This window comes from Aquarana catesbeiana, linkage group LG04 (genome assembly GCF_042186555.1).
Source record: "Aquarana catesbeiana isolate 2022-GZ linkage group LG04, ASM4218655v1, whole genome shotgun sequence".
Taxonomy (NCBI): domain Eukaryota; kingdom Metazoa; phylum Chordata; class Amphibia; order Anura; family Ranidae; genus Aquarana; species Aquarana catesbeiana.
The window spans coordinates 537,225,036-537,242,257 of NC_133327.1; the positions used below are offsets into that span (position 1 = coordinate 537,225,036).

The 17,222-nt window shown below is 41.1% G+C and overlaps 1 protein-coding gene across 1 annotated transcript in view; it reads right to left on the bottom strand.

Annotated features, from left to right (window-relative positions):
* Positions 1 to 6,814: 6,814 nt before the first annotated feature.
* Positions 6,815 to 17,222, bottom strand: part of VTA1 (vesicle trafficking 1) — a 362,316-nt gene continuing 351,908 nt past the window's right edge. The window contains exon 8 of the mRNA XM_073627853.1: positions 6,815 to 11,614. Coding sequence (XP_073483954.1) covers positions 11,469 to 11,614 — 146 coding nt within the window. The 3' untranslated portion in view covers positions 6,815 to 11,468. The remainder of the gene's footprint in view (positions 11,615 to 17,222) is intronic.

Genomic DNA, 17,222 nt, shown 5'->3' on the forward strand with positions numbered 1-17,222 from the left:
CTCCATCAAATCGCTATTATATTTTCCACCAATGAAAAATTCCCTATGAAAGAAAATCGAGTGGATGAATGAAAAGTGTGCCTCCTCCATTCATAAAGTGTGTTTTATTGATGGAAGCTATAGCACAGCTTCTATGAAAGGAGGAAGGGGGTGAAAAGGGTGGGCATATTCCACACACTTGATGAGTACCTAGGACAGGTCCAGCGGCTGTATTAGCCCCCGTGGCGATCTTCTAGAGCTGTGGGGATTAATACAATAGGGGGCAGAGAAAGAAAGCTTTTAATAAAGACAGCAGTTACCATCGCAACTGACACTGCTAATGAAATGTAAGTACTGCTCTCGTGCTAATTTCTAAAAGAAAAAAAAGAAAAAAAAAGAAAAAATAGGCTTAAACTCAAATAATTACATCCAATGTCACACTAAAGATTGTGTCGCTGGTGATATCTCTTCTACTACAGTGTCACTGCCTTGTTGGCCAACTAAACCAGCAAGATGTTGCTTCATCACTAGCAGATTGAGATTATGCAAAATTTCAGCAGAAGGCATCTTCCATTAGGTGAAGTGGCAGTTGTAAATCTGGGATTGTGCTAACAGTGAATCAGCAAAAGGATCAACAGGGTAATATGAACCTTACTCTAGCTGTGTCAAGTTATGAAAAAGTCAGTCTTCATCTATACTTTTTAACACTATTATACCTTCTAGAATGCCTGGACTGAGACAAAAAATAGTCCCGGGTATTTTAAACTGAGCAACCCAAGACATATTTACTGGCCCCTTCCCCACTCTCGACCATGATGAAGGTGAGGGGGGCCGGGAAAGAGCACGGGGGGGGCAGAGCACAGGGGCAAAGAGCACAGGGGAGCCCAGATTGCATGCCGGGCTGGAGAGCACTGGGGGGAGCACTTTGGGGGATGGAGAGCACTGGGGAGGCCAGGGAGGAATGGGGGAGCCGAAGAGCACAAGGGGCTGAGAGTACAGGGGGGGTAGGAGAGCACTGTGGGCCTGAGAGCGGGGGGGGGGGGCAGTAGAAAGAAGCTGGATAGGAGGAATGGCGGGGCAGCTACATTTAGAAGTATCAATCTCTTCAATTTCCACCTGCATCCTCTAAATGCCTACTGGAGGGAGAGGAGGAGAAGCGGGCTTTAAGAGGGTGCAGGAGGAAAATACAAATATTGATTCTTCTATATGCAGCCGACCTGCCGCTCCTCCTATCCAGGCACAGGAGGACCACACTCACTGTTCCTCTGGTCTGGCGCCTACTCCAGCTCCTCCCTATTCGTGATCACAGGTCAGCTGACCTGTAGTTTTAGCCCCCCAGCCCGATGGCTGCAAATTAACTGGCTGGCGTCCGGCTGCGGAGAGGCCAGGGGAGTGGCGTGGGTTTATAAGAAAGCCCAGCTGCCTTGGGCCTCACAAGCACATGCGGCCAGTTCCACCGTGTGCCCTATGGCCAGTCCGGGCCTGCCCTCTTGTAAAAGTGTGCCCAGGCTCAGACAAATCAATTAGGAGAGACTAGAAATATAGGAGAAAAAATGATGTTTAAAGCTATAATATAACGATTAAAGTTAGAATGTAGGCATCATAAATTAAAGAAAATTTGTGCTGGTATAATGAATAATGATATTAAAATTCCTTTATTTCTATATTAGTTGGTAAAAACTATGGGCTTCATGAGCAAGGTCATGTTATATTACTTCATGTTATTACATTTTGTTTTTTGGCAGATATATACAGTGCCTTGAAAAAGAATTCATACCCCTTGAAATTTTCCAGATTTGGTCATCTTACAACCAAAAACGTAAATGTATTTTATTGGGATTTTATGTGATAGATCAACCCAAAGTGGAACATAATTGTGAAGAAGAAGAAAAATGATAAATGGTTTTCAAAATGTTTTACAAATAAATATGTAAAAAGTGTGGCGTGCATTTGTATTCAGCCCCCTTTACTCTGATACCCTTAACTAAAATCTAGTGGAACCAATTGCCTTCAGAAGTCACCTTATTAGTAAATAGAGTCCACCTGTGTGTAATTTATTCTCAGTATAAGTACAGCTGTTCTGTGAAGCCCTCAGAGGTTTGTTAGAGAGCCTTAGTGAACAAACAGCATCATGAAGGCCAAGGAACACACCAGACAGGTCAGAGATAAAGTTATGCAGAAGTTTAACCACCTAAAGACCGCCTACCGCATATATACTGCAGCAGGGCAGCTCTATTGCGTGAAATCACGTACCTGTACGTCATTTCATGCAATTGATACTGTGGGGGCATGCATGCCCATTGGACAGAGGAGGAGCCAATCAGCGGGTCCGTCCGACCATCTTCGATCGTTCCCCAGAGAGGCAGAACAGTGATCTGCCTATTTAAACAAGGAAGATAGTCAAGACACAGAGATCTTCTATTCCTACTAAGCAGGAACACAGGTCTCTGTGTTCATCCAGTCAGTCCATCCCCCACACAGTTAGCAAGCACCTCCTAGGGACACATTCCACCCTTTGATCCCCCTGGGGTTAACCCCTTCCCTGCCAGTGTCCTTAGTACAGTAACAGTGGATATTTTTAGCACTGACCAATGTAATAATGTCACTGGTTCCCAAAAAAGTGTCAAAAGTGTCAGTTAGTTGTCTGGCTTGTCCGCTGCAATGATCAGTCCCGCTAAAAATCACAGATCGCCGTCATTACTAGTAAAATAAATAAATAAATAAAAATGCCATAAAAATATCAAATAGTTTGTAGACACTATAACCTTTGCGAAAACGAATCAATATACACTTATTGGGATTTTTTTTTACCAAAAATATGTAGCAGAATACATATTGGCCTAAATTGATGAAGAAACTATTTTTTTTCGATTTTTTTATTCGGTGTGTTTTATAGCAGAAAGTAAAAAATTGTTGTTTTTTTTTCCAAAATGGTCACTTTTTGTTTATAGCGCAAAATATAAAAAATGCAGAGGAGATAGAATACCAACAAAAGAAGGGGGGGAAAAATAGGACACAGATTTTATTTGGGTACAGCGCCACACGACCGCGCAATTGTCAGTTAAAATAAGGCAGTGCTGTATCGCAAAAAATGGCCTGGTCTTTAAGGGGGTCAAACCTTCCGGGGCTGAAGTGAATAAAGCAGGGTTAGGTTATAAAAAAATATCCCAAGCTTTGAACATCTCACAGAGCACTTTTCAATCCATCATCCAAAAACGGAAAGAGTATGGCACAATTGCAAACCTACCAAGACATGGCCATCCACCTAAACTGATAGGCCAGACAAGGAGAGCATTAATCAGAGAAGCAGCCAAGAGGCCCATGGTAACTCTGAAGGAGCTGCAGAGATCCACAGCTCAGGTGGTAGAATCTGTCCACAGGACAACTATTAGTCGTGCACTCCACAAATCTGGCCTTTATGGAAGAGTGGCAAGAAGAAAGCCATTGTTCAAAGAAAGCCATAAGATGTCCCGTTTGCGAGAAGCCATGTGGGGGACACAGCAAACATGTGGAAGAAGGTGCTCTGGTCAGATGACACCAAAACGGAACTTTTTGGCCTAAAAGCAAAAGCTATGTGTGGCGGAAAACTAACACTGCAATTCACCTTTAACACACGATCCCCACCGTGAAACGCGGTGGTGGCAGCATAATGTTGTGGGGATGCTTTTCTTCATCAGGACCAGGGAAGCTGGTGAGAGCTGATGGGAAAGAGGCAAATACATGACGATCTTAGAAGAAAACCTATTAGAGTCTGCAAAAGACTTGAGACCAGGGCAGAGGTTCACCTTCCAGCAGGACAATGACCCTAAACATACAGCCAGGGCTACAATGGAATGGTTTAGATCAAAGCATATTCATGTGTTATAATGGCCCATTTAAAGTTCAGACCTAAATCTAATTGAGAATCTGTGGCAAGACTTGAAAATTGCTGTTCACAGACGCTCTCTATCCAATCCGACAGAGCTTGAGCTATTTTGTAAAGAAGAATGGGCAAAAATGTCACTCTCTAGATGTGCAAAGCTGATAGAGATATACCCAAAATGACTTGCAGTGAAAGGTGGTTCTACAAAATATTGACTAATTTACGTTTTTGGTTGTAACATGACAAAACCTACAAAATGTCAAGGGGTATGAATACTTTTTCAAGGCATTGTACGTGCACTCTCTAATATAGAAGATATAGAAGCACAACGTCATATGTAAAATGCTAAATAGTGTCTATGAAAAGTATTTGAAAGTTTTATTTTTAACATAGAACATCAAATCACAGAGTGTCATTCTAGATTATTGACACGGAACAACGGTATTATACTGTTTCATGCTCACGTGAAAGCAGCTCTTCAAATTAATTTTAATTAATTACATGTGAAAAAAAAAAACAAAACAATCACTGATTGTATAAATATACACCCTCTAAATGACAATGAACTAATGGCACATCTAATTACTTTCCAAATTCAAACAATACATGGAAATCATCTGTGCGTAGTCACAGAGTTTCAAGTGATTATATACATTTATCTGGAAGACTAACGTTTAGTGAGTTAGTTGTTTGGCATAGCATGAAGACAAAGGAGACTGAAAAGCACAATTCACGGAATGAATACAAGCAAATGTACAAGTCACTGAATAATTCTTGGAGTACAGCTGAATCAAACATTAGGTAAAGGAAAGAGAATGGTACAACTGTAAACCTGCCAAGAACAAGATGTTCACTAAAAGTGAGCCATCCTGCAAAAGACTAATGAGAAAGGCCACAAAGAGACTTATGACAGCTCTGGAAGAGTTACAAGCTTTAGTGGTTGAGAGACTAAGGATACAACAACTGTAATTCACTAGTCACAGCCTAATAGGGAAAATAGCAAAAAGAAAGCCAACCTTATCTAAGAATCAAATTACATTGTATCTACAGTTTACCAGGATGCGTGTGGAAGATTTTATGGTCTACTGCACGGGTGCTCAACCTGTGCACTGCAGAGCCCTCTGATGTGTTCCCAGACCTCAGGCTCTGGGATGTCGGTTCGCCAAGCCAAGATAGCAGGCTGCCGACCGACATCCCAGAGCATCAGCATGCAGCTGGTGCCGGTACCAGAGGAAGAAAGCAACCGCATAAACCAATGTTTCCTCTGTAGCGCTGACTCCTGTCCCAGGTGGAGTGATACCAATTCCCCTACACCTTGGACTTTCCTAGCAGCCTAGCAATGCCAGCAGAAGCGGAAGATAAAAAGGTCAGTTTATAAACATCACATAGTTTTGCAATGGACATATCAGCACTTTTAAGAAATGGTTATTAGGCTGCTTTCACACAGATCCACAGGTACAGTGCAGTACTCCTGTTACTTTCCCATACGTTAGCTGCACTGAGCCATAGACTTCTATTACATACTGCTCCCACACGAGATTCAGCTGCTGACAATTTCAAAAGGTAGGAAAACTTCAAAACAAAATTGGTCCTATGAGTGAGGACAAAAAAGGAATGTGGCCCCTGGCTCAGCATCACAAAAATTATGAGAGTGGGGTCCAATGGGGTAGGCGCGAGGGTGGAGCTACCAAATGTACGCTGCCATGGAGTCTGTCAGGAAAAAAGTTTTTTTTTGGCTTATTTTTTATATTTTTGTTTTTATATATTTTATTTGGACATAACTGCAAATTATAAATGAACGCAGCTGAAGCTGTCAAACTGATAGCTCAGTCTTGCAGATTAGCCATGAAGAACACTGCTTCCCCGTGTTATTATCGGAGCTCTTTCCTGGGCGCTGTACACCGTTTACCAAGAGCACACAGAGTTCCTGATAACAAGCGAGTAGCTGTCACACGGATGAGCCCAACCTCCCTCCTGACAGCTCAGTCCTGTACAGTGCAGTAGACGGCCAAGCTATGCAGAGGCAGGAGATGCTGCTGCCCCAGCTGCACCCTGTTCCCCCAGAATGGCGCCCAAGGCCACTTTTGCCTCTGCCCCATCCCTATGTGTTTACAGAATGTCTGAAATGTCAAATGTGCCCATTTTAATATTCTGAAACTATGATAAGTTGGGATTTGAACTGTTAAAGGATAAGTTCACCTTTGGGAACGAATTACAAGTTCCACCTGTTTTTAAGGTGCAACAATTAACATGTCCTGCTCCTGCAACTCTCTCCCTGATCCTCCTCCCTCCCCTTCTCTATGACAGTTGGCTGGGGATCTTGTCCCTGCACTCGCTGTCACAATTTGAAAAGAGCACAGTTGTGCGGGGCTCTGCCCACACAATATCGCCATTCATTCACAGAGTTCTGTAAACCAATGCCTTTGAGGCTGTTGACTTGTAGTTCTCGAATTGCGAGGGCACTGGTAAACAGTCTCATAGTCCATTGGGCTTCCTCGACTGAAGTAACTGCCTTCCCGTAGAGACCGCTACACTGACAGTCTGCAGGAGCTTGACATTGCTCCTGTGATCTGCTTAGAAAAAAAAATAGTAAATTCACTTTTTTTTTACCTGAAAAAAATGTGCATTTTTTTTTTTTTAAACGTGAACTTATTGTTTAAGCTTCTCATAGTTGCCTAAATAAAATGTGTTCCATCATTTGGGAAAACTGGAGCATCAATGCAGTATAATTTTTTTGAAAAAAGTGGGGCTCTTGCACTTCACAACCAATCTGGTTTATTCTTTCATTCACCTATCATTACTAAACTATAAAATCTGACTCTTAGTGGCAATAACCCTGCTTTTTTCTCAACTGAAGTTTGATTCATTACTCAAAAATTAGCCCCAAACTTGCTATAGGAAAAAGGTCAATGTTTGCTTTTACATGATTACACAACCATAGACATCAATAGCATGAAATTCAAAACACAGACATCATGATAACTTGAAATCCGTTTATTCTAAAGCAAAATGATGGCATACATGCATTTTAAAGACATGCACTTGTAGTTTAATATTCAGATGACCCACCAAGATGTAAGAAAAACAGCAACTCAGGTTGGGAAAAAAAAAAATCTGACATCAACAATCTAAAGGCATACAATTTATATTTTGTATGTTGTCAAAAAATGGATGACCAGCCCAAGTCAAAATGGGATGATGTCCGTTTTTCAGACGGACTTGATCCGAAAGGTCCATATGAGTCTAAGGACAGACTGACGCAAACTGACTCATGTCCGTTCATACCCACCTACCTCCAAGTCCATCCAAGTCCAGGAAAAAAAAAAAAAAACAGAAAAGGGCTGTTTCCTTTTCCAGACCTACACATGATGGAACATGAACTAAACATGAATGGAGTGGACCAAGCTCAAGTGAAAAGGGCCATAAATCATTCAAAGACCAAATAAAACTCAACTCCTGGCAGATAAAAAACAAAAACAAATTTTAATCCTGATACAAATTATTTAAAGATTATTAAATATATAAATTCCTCATTCCTTCCTGATATTAGCATCCTGGAAATCAATTCACAGCAGCACTCAAATTGTAATAGGGAAGTTTAGCACTTGAAATAAATAAGAGATGTATTACTTTCCACTTTCAGTAGAGGGCTCATGGCTGTGGTGCTTCTCGTTTACTGGCTGACAGGCTGTACTTTTTACCTACAGTACAGAAAAGGTCACCAACCTGGCTATACTAACTGACAGGGGAACTAAGATCACAAGACTGCCTTTTAGCCATTTACCTGGAGTTTAGCTTTACTATATGTATGTCCTGACAAGTATATTGCCACAATGTGCATCCTAATAATGCCTAAAGTAAACAAGTTGAACTTTTTACAATTTCAAAACGAAGGGATTTCCATAAATAGGAACTATGTGGTCTATGGTCATTTACATTGTTCATTATTGTAAAGTTTATAGGTTCATAAACTTATATTTGACTATTTTTTTGCATTAGTACAAAAATCGGTTTTCAAAATAGACATCTAGGGTAGGCCATACATTATGCCATTTTCTTTCCTTCAACCCTGGATTGAAGGAAATAACATTTGTTGATCCCCCGTCAACACAGTCAATGTTGATGGGGGAATCCTTCTAGCAACTCTATTGTGTTCTGCTTTCTTTCCCACCAGTAAAATATAATGATCACTGCTGCTGCTATAGCTACCATGAAAAAAAACAACACAACAGGCTGGTTGTACTGAAATCAATAGATGGATCGACTTCAGTACAACCAGCCTGCCCATATATTGATTGACATTCAGCTGGTTCCTGCTGAACCAGCCAAATTTTGATCTGTCAATGGCCGGCTTAATTCTGCGGATTTTGTTGCTTTAATCCATGCTGTACTGCATAATAAAAGAGCCTAGCACTAGCTCCATGTTTGTTGTTTGCTCCTGCAGACTAAAGATCTAGATGGCACCCTTTGTACTTGCAGAGGATGAGGAAGGAGGTTGTCCTCCTCTGAGTCATTCAGCTGATCTTTTATGCTGTGTGTGTAGCCAGAGATCCTGCTATTAGAGCTGTAGCTAAAGCTCAGCTGTAAACCAATAGCAAAACGTTGAAGTATCAGACTTACATTCGCCACCTTCTGGCTACAAAATTCAAAAAATGTATTTTTAATCCTAAACATAATAAAGAGATAAGGAAAATCTATATGGAAAACAGAATTCATTCTTAATGGGCAGTGGAAGTGCAGAGCTGAACTGCCAAGTCAGGGAAGATGAAGCTGTACATGCATGGAAGTTAACTTACCTAAGGCAAACAGGCTGTTCACTTTCCAAAGGAATTTTCCCTTAGTTTAATGAATGTGGCAAAAATACACTTTCAAAAAAATCACAGGCAAGGGGAAAAAAATGTATGTTTGCACATGATTGGATGATGGAAATCAGCAGAGATTCACCTCTTTCAATAAGCAAAGAGAAAATTCCCTTGCAAAGTGAACAGCCTATTTGCTTTTAGTAAATCAACCCCATAATGTGTGAGAATCATCCCAGGACAGTAGACAGGGTTTAAAATGTATTTATTGAAATGTGTTAAGTTATTGGAAGACACCGTGTGGACTTAGTTTTGAAATTATTATTATTTTTTTTTCATCAATACATTTTTATTAAGTTTTGAAATTCTAAAAAGGTTGCCAGGGTTTCTTTAATATAACACAATGTGAACTTTCTAAACCAGGAGTTTGACGAAAGCTTCCTGAAACATTAATAGTAATTATTGGTGCTATGCATTAGTTAAAGCAGCACTCCGGGCAAACAGTTGAATATGCAGTTGATTAAATATGTATGACAATTTCCTCTGCCAAAGTATTTTCAGTTCTGTCAATCATCTGTAAGGCTACATTCACGTGGCAACACTTGGGCAGATAGATTGCTGTGTTCAGAGGTGGCTAAACACCGTCTCTGGGCGCTATTACCTCAAACTAACTGGCCGATTAGCTGGGTCCAGTTTGTGTGTGGCCAGAACGCCGCATAAACGAAAACCCTGGAAGCGCTCATTCTGCGTCCATGGTCGGCCGTAGGATTTACTTGCATTAAACCACTCACATGAGCAGTTGCATGCAAACAGCAACAGCAGTAACAGCACCAGCCGCAAGCATACAAATCTGACAGCCACCAATGACAGCAGTTACTGTTCGCACACGGTGTGAGCAGGCAGTGTTTAGAACTGCCATTTAGAATTTACTTATTGGTGGCCCCTGTGAAGCCATGTAAATGTAGCTTGCCAGGATCATTTGACAGTGGTTCAATTTCAAATTTTTGACTTATTGTTCAATAAACAAAGTAGGAGACACAGGAAGCTGCAAAGATAGAATAAGAAGAAAAACAATGTGAATCGAAAGCCAATACTGACATAACAAAACTTAGTAGTTCACAAGCTCTAAGGATATGTATTTCAACTGTACATCTAGTTGTTCGCCTAGAAATCAGCTGTAATTAAAGCTCAAAAGCAAATATTTATCATTTTGAAGCTTACCAATTCTTAGGTATGATAGATTCATTTTCTTTATTAAACCATCTTTTTTTTTTTTCATCTGGTGATCAGGCCAGTAAGTCTGTTGTTAGCTCTCAAGTAATTATAACTGGATACTAATATTTATAGGTAAAGTTGATCCAGGCAATATCCGATTGCCTTTCTTGGGGGATCAGGAAGGAATTATTTCCCCCTGCTGGAGCAAATTAGATCATGCTTTCCTGGGGTTTTGTTGCTTTCCTCTGGATTAACTGTGTGTATAGGATTATGTATCTATAGGATTATATCGTTTATTTATTTTTTTCCCCTTTAATTGGTTGAACTGAATTTAACTTGTATTTTTTTTCCATCACGCTAACTATGTAGCTCTCCAGCAGAGCGTATCAGTGACAGATATGGGACAAACCATTTAACACTAGCAGGAGTGCTCACAATGACTAGCCTTTATTTTTATTTATGCAAAATCGTTATACCAAAAAAGAACTAAACTGTTTGCCATAACTGCTTATAAAGTATTCGCTGGAGTTTTGCTTAAATTTGTTAGCATATTTATATTGGCTAGTACATTTAACACTCCCACCAACCATTCTGAGAATGTCACTGTCCCTGTGCTCCTTCATCCAGAGTGGGCTCATTGCAATACAGGAGGTGTGTTATTGGCCAGATCACCAGGCGAAAACAGGGGAAAAAGCCTTAAAAAACCTAATGGAGCCACCACATCTAATAACTGGTAAGCTGCATTATATTACATCTTTAGTTTTGGGTTTAATACCACTTTAATGGCAAACTTTCCAGAAGTCAGAATGTGAAAATACACTGAACAGCATTACAGCCTGTGCTGATGGGTTTTTTTTTCCCCGATGGGTTTTGCATTCTCACACAAGTCTATGGGAATGCAAAAGCCGCTTCAAGCAGGTCAAAAATACCTGTCAGTGAATACTAAATGATCTCAGGAGCGTTTCAAACTGATATTATCAACACAAACCCAAAGCCTGATGACACAGGTCGTAAAATCTTATTCCAATATAGTTTGTAAACACTGAAAAGTCATTAGTTACTGATTTATAGACAGGGGCATTTAGACTTAACATGCAAAAAGCAATGTTCTTCTGCTCTCCAATAGACAAATCAATGACAGTTTCTGATTTTCTGCCATGGGTTGCTTTATGTTCTAAGCTCATACGTGGTTTACTTTGGTAAGGTGTACTATAAACTAGAACAGAGGTGCTCAACTGTGTTTGGGCCCCAAGTGTTTATGTGCCCGTTTTTGAGACCTTAGGAACTGTTTTTCAATAGACTGCTACTGAATGAGTATAATGTCTTGGGAACCTAGGAACCCATACATTTATTTGGAAGCTTGACTTTGGGTTCAGATTCACACGTTACACATGAAAGAATCAGAACATCTCAGAGTAATTGTAGCCTTGGAAAATGGCTCTTATTGAAAGAAGCATCATCCACACATGTAAACATAGTAAACTGTCATTTATTTAATGGATTAGCCTTCACTCTGTTGCTGAAGGATAAAAATTGACTGAATCATTGCAGCTTTTATGAATCAAGAACTTTTCAGGTGGAATCACTAAGTAGAGCTGCACATAGTGTGACCATCACTCTCTGCCAGTGGTGAGAAGCTTCAAGGCCTTCTGGAGGTTTTGCACTGCTGTATTGACATCCTCGTACTGTAAAGCACTGCCAGCATATTTGCAGTATTTCTGTGCTCTTGCATAGTCTTCTGGTGTCAGACGACCTTCACCTATGAAAAAAATAAAAAAAAGTAAATGTATACAAACACTAATAGACATTGAGCACTAACTTTATGGCATGGTGTATGCAGCAGTGCATTTAGGTTTTGTGCCCCCCCCCCCCCAATTTAAAGATGACCCACCCCTTCCTGTCAAGGCCACATCCCTTGCTGTTTAAGACTCGCCCTCACATTTTCGAGTGGGGACACTAGTTCTGAGGGCCTGGGGGGGGGAGGGATTCCCTTAATTTTCATAGATTTTCTCTCACTTCCTGTTTGGCTGTGGAGCAGGAAGTGAAGGGAAATCTCTGCAATGTGACAGGGATGGTAAAAAAAAAAAAAAAACTGAACCCTCCCTTACTCTATCCAAAATGGAAAAAAAAAAGTGATGCCTAAAGTTCTACTGTAAGCACAAATTTCTGATAATTTTATGGAGAGGACTAAAGATATAACCATGCTAGTGGTGCAGCAGAAAACACATAGCACAGTGAGGAAGGTTTGTGGTCCAGGATAATAGGACAGTCAAAATTAGAAGCGGTGCCCCCCCCCCCCAACAGTTGTGGAATGCCAGCCGCCCGCATACCGGAAGCAGTGCGGCCGCTTTATGGGGGCGCTAGACTAATTTGCCTCTCAGCCCAGTCCGCCCCATAAGACTGGCACTACACTAACAGCGCAAGCCGGCGGGGACTCTTTCCATGCTGCCCCCCTGCAAAGTGCTGCCCTAGGCCTTTTCGGCCCAGGCCAGGATACAGCGTTGGGTGTATGGCAATAATTCTGGGTGCAGCACTCTGATGCTTTTGCTCTATTTACTTGCACTAGTTGGACGAAATGTTAACTGTAGGTTTTTTTTTTTATTTTAACAGTAGTGGACTAAATTGTTCATTATGTATAAGAGCAGTAAATGTGAACATTACATTTTTTATGGCAGAATATATTTTCTAATGCCTAGTATCAAGATACATTGGAGACCTGAAAAGGTAATACTGTGCAGATTATTTAACACTATTTATTTATGTCACGCTGAAATCCACTTAGCGTAGCATCATTGCAATAAATAAGAGCTATGTAGCATGAAACGTGTTGGGGGGTCTCAACTCCCCTGCCATTATGCAGAGTATGTGGACCGACCTGGAGTAGTAAATATCTTTAGCTACTGTATGTGCAAGGAAAATCAGGATTTTTCCTTGCACATGATTGGAAGTTCAATGTCAGCACAACTTCACCTCAAGACATTTTTTAAAATTTTCTTTGCACTTGAACAGGTATTCTTTGCAGTGAATTTTCACCTCATTCACCAAGATAAGTGAAAGTTCACTTTGATAATGTACATGTTCTACTCATTTAGCAAATCACCCCTACTATGTATAATAAAATATGTTTGCTTCATATTTATCCTATTTATTCAGCCGCAGCTTTAGTGTTACAATTCTACTTCCTCTTATCCTCTCCCTTCCTCTGTCGTGGGTCCACCAAGGTTCTGTTCTTGGACCTCTCTTATTCTCCATCTATACCCTCCTCCCTAGTTCAGGTAATAACCTCCCATAGCTCCCAATACCATCTCTATGCTACTAATTTAGCAAATCACCCCTTCTATGTATAATAAAATATGTTTGCTTCTTATTTATCCTACCTATCCCACCGCACCTTCAGTGTCACTTACAATTCCACTTCCTCCTCTCCTCTTCCTTTCTCCTTCGGGGTCTTTCAAGGTTCTGTTCTTGGACCTCTCCTATTCTCAATCTGCATCTCCTTCCTAGGTCAGTTGATTGCCTCCCATAGCTCTCAATACCACGTCTATGCCGATGACACCCAAATCTATCTCTCTACCCTTCAGCTCACTCCTTCAGTCTCCTCTCGTATCACTAATTTACTAACAGACATATCAAGCTGGATGTCACACCACTTCCTCAAACTTAATCAATCCAAAACTGAGCTCATGATTTTTCCTCCCCCCACATACCACTTCCCCTGATTTCTATGTCAAGATCGATAGCACTATTATCAGCCCATCCCTATCCAAATCTTGTAGCCTCAACCTCCGCAACATCTCCAAAATATTCCCCTTCCTAACCAATGACACCACAGTAGTTCACTCCCTGGTCATCTCCCGCCTCGACTACTGCAACTCCCTCGTCACAGGATTACCTTTACATAGGCTATCCCCTCTTCAGTCCATCATGAATGCTGCTGCCAGGTTCATCCACCTTATCAACCGTTCAGTGTCTGCTACCCCTGTGTTAATCCCTCCACTGGCTTCCACTCATCCAATGAATTCAATTCTAACAACTTACAAAGCCATCCACAAACTCGGCCCCCAGCTACATCACTAACCTAGTCTCAAAATACCAACCTACTCGTTCCCTTCATTCCTCCCAAGACCTCCTTTCTCTCTAGTTCCCTTGTCACCTCCTCCAGTGCTCCCCTCCAGGGCTTTTCCCGAGCCTCTCCTATCCTATGAAACTCTCCACCCCAATCTGTCCTAAAATCTCCTAATCTGCTTGCTTTTAAACATTCCCTGAAAACGTTCCTCTTCAGAAAAGCCTATTCTACCGTCGCCTAACTGTACTTTTATTTGATGGAGATCATCCCCCATAGTTATTACCTTTTGTATCACCTGACCCTCCCTCCTAAATTGTAAGCTCTAACGAGCAGGGATTTCCGATTCCTCCTGTATTGAATTGTGTTATAAGTGTACTGTCTGCCCTCATGTCGTAAAGTGCTGCACAAACTGTTGGCACTATATAAATCCTAAATAATAATAATAATTTAAAGGACAATACAGTAAATGAAGACAATCTGGATACGCCCTTTCGGTATGCAAATGTATGGTTAGTGATTTGCTGTGTATTTGAATTCTTGTGTACCACGGCCCACTGAACCTGAAGTACCCAAGACCCTCCAAACGTCTAAATCAGGGCCTGTTTCCAGTTTTATGGTCTCACTAATCCCCCATGGCTGGCAGAGCTACGCAATAACCCAGCTGCTAATCTGTAAGAGACACTAGAAGAGCTTACTTTACAGTTAAAGTAATTGCTTTTGGTTTGTGAAAGGTTAACAGATTCAGTATTGCTGAGGTGCAATGGATATCACTTGCTCAGATCAACGTTTATTGAAGGGTATGTGATCTTTGTTATCATCACCTAGGCAAGATGGTTTTGTTTCTGTGCCACTCTCCTGTTACAGAATGACTTTTAAAACATAGATGCTCATATTGTCTGCTTTTCTTTTATAATGAGAAAGCCAATACCTTTGAGAAAGGTTTGTCCTTCAGGTGTGACCGATGAAGGAAGCTTTTATTCACTAGTAAATGTTACAAGCAGCCCAAAGCGGGGAAGCTCGGCCATGTGCTGAAGACATTACACCCTGGAATGGTTTTCTTTTTCTATCTAGGCCTGCTCTTTTCTAGGGAAAAGCAAATATTTGGGATTTGAAACAAACCCAATGCCAGAAAATACTTTATATGTCCAAAGCTAAAGCTGAACTCCAGAAAAATAATAGAAAACAACATTTATTGCAATTCTGTTTCACATTTTAAATAGTTTTTTTACATGCAGTGCAAGTACCAGAATTTGGTATCAGCCTCCTGTGAGGAGCTCATACTGGTAGAGGGAAGGGCACCACTAGGGGACAATCAGTTATGCTTCATTCACTTGTGCTGATAAAAACAAACAAACACATGGTCAAAGAAAGCAGAGGAATGATCTAATTATTCTGCACCTTCACTGTCTATTCATGGGCTGGAGGTGGGGAGGTGACCTAGTTATACTGCTTGAATATAGTAAAGAAAATTCAGGTCACCAACTTGACTATGCTGTCTGGAAGGATTGTGCAGATCCTAGGCATGGATAACAAGAAGAGGAAAGGAAATAATATTTCTGAGGGAGGTCTACAGAATGCTATTTTGTAATAATATTACCAACTTGTGGCTAGCCATACACATATGTGTGGTAGAACTGCGGTGGGCTTCCACACTGGGCTGGACAGACTTCAGGCCACGTGATCATTGTGACAGCCAAGATTACGTCATCGGGAGCTTGCATTACAAACTCCTTTACCTGTGCCAATGAATACTTGATCTTGATCTCCTGAAGTCACCTGTCAGGACAACTTTAGTTTTTCCCCCTGTAGACCTTCACATACCTACATAGCTGTTAAGGTTGAATAGAGACATCAGTCCATCCAGTTCAACCTGAGTGTGTGTGTGTATGACTACTATTTTCCATATACCTGTACATTGCGCTCACCAAGAAACACAAATGTAAATGGTTTTGGAATTTATCTACTATCCCCGCTGACACCACCAATTGTGGAAGGGAGAGCCACATAATTACAGGATACAGTATCGTTTTACAACAGTATGTATGTATGACAAATGTTTATTTTTAATTATAGGAATTATTCTACCAAGTGTGCTAAACTTAAACTATTTTGGAGAAACAATTCCGCAAGCCTTGACCCAGTCGATCACATTAAGGCAGGAGGTTTGTTGATCTAAAATTGCATCCAGTTTCTGCAAACTGCTTTGCCATCACATCAAAGGTAAAAACTGAAATAAATAAAACGGTATCCTGGACATTTTTGTATTCTGATAACTATCTGTGGATGCCAATATTTTATAATTTTACATGCCTTCCTTAACTACTTTAGTCCCGGTGACGTACAGGTATGCCGTAGGGGTTGAAGTGGTTATTCCGGGATGATGCCTACTGTCATTATCCCGGTATCTTTATTTTCAGCCGTTGATGGACTTTTTTGTAAAATTGATCCTAGCAGCTAATTAGCCACTCCATTGCCTTTACAGGAGGCAAAAGGGGGCCCCATTCCCCCTCCCCCTGTGGCTGCCTTCAGGGGCTCTCCCGCCCCACCAGGGACTGGAATGTCCCTGATCATCGCTATAGTATAAGAAACCGGAATGTTTGCCAGATGTAAACAAGCCATTACTGAAAGCATCGGATCAAACCAATCTTGATTTGATCTGATGCTTTTAAGGGCAGAGGAGAGGTCTCTCTGTCAGTAAAGAGTACCTGTCAATGTCCATGCTATCACAAGGTCTACTGTTCATCCCTTGTGATAGCAATAAAGTTGATGAATAAAAAAAAATGTAAAGAGACAGCGCAAACATTTTTACGTAAAATAAATATTTTTTTCCCCCGTGCATGTGCGCAAAGGCGAATAGATGGACATGTTGGCCCCGAACTCATACGTAAACAGCAATCACACCACACGTGCGGTATCACCGTGAACATCAGATCAAGAGCAATAACTATAACACCAGACCCCCTGTGTAAATCTAAAGTGATAACCCAAGAAAGGGTTTTAAAGTGTTGCCTATGAATCTACGGTATTTTGTCAGCATTTCATGGGCGTGTGCAATTTTAAAGTGCAACCTATTTGTTATTGGTATTTCCTGTCGCATCATGGCAGCATACACCTATGGGTTGTGGCTCCGCCCCCGCAACCTGATAGGACCGCGTAGCTATTAAAGTCTGAGAGAGCCCCTGCCCCAGCATTCTCCTTTTTTTCCTCACCTGTCAAGGACCGAAAACATGCATCCCTTACCTAAAACATTCGCCCCAGCCAGGTTCTAGCCTCTCCTGGGTGGAAGTCCTATCCTGTACAG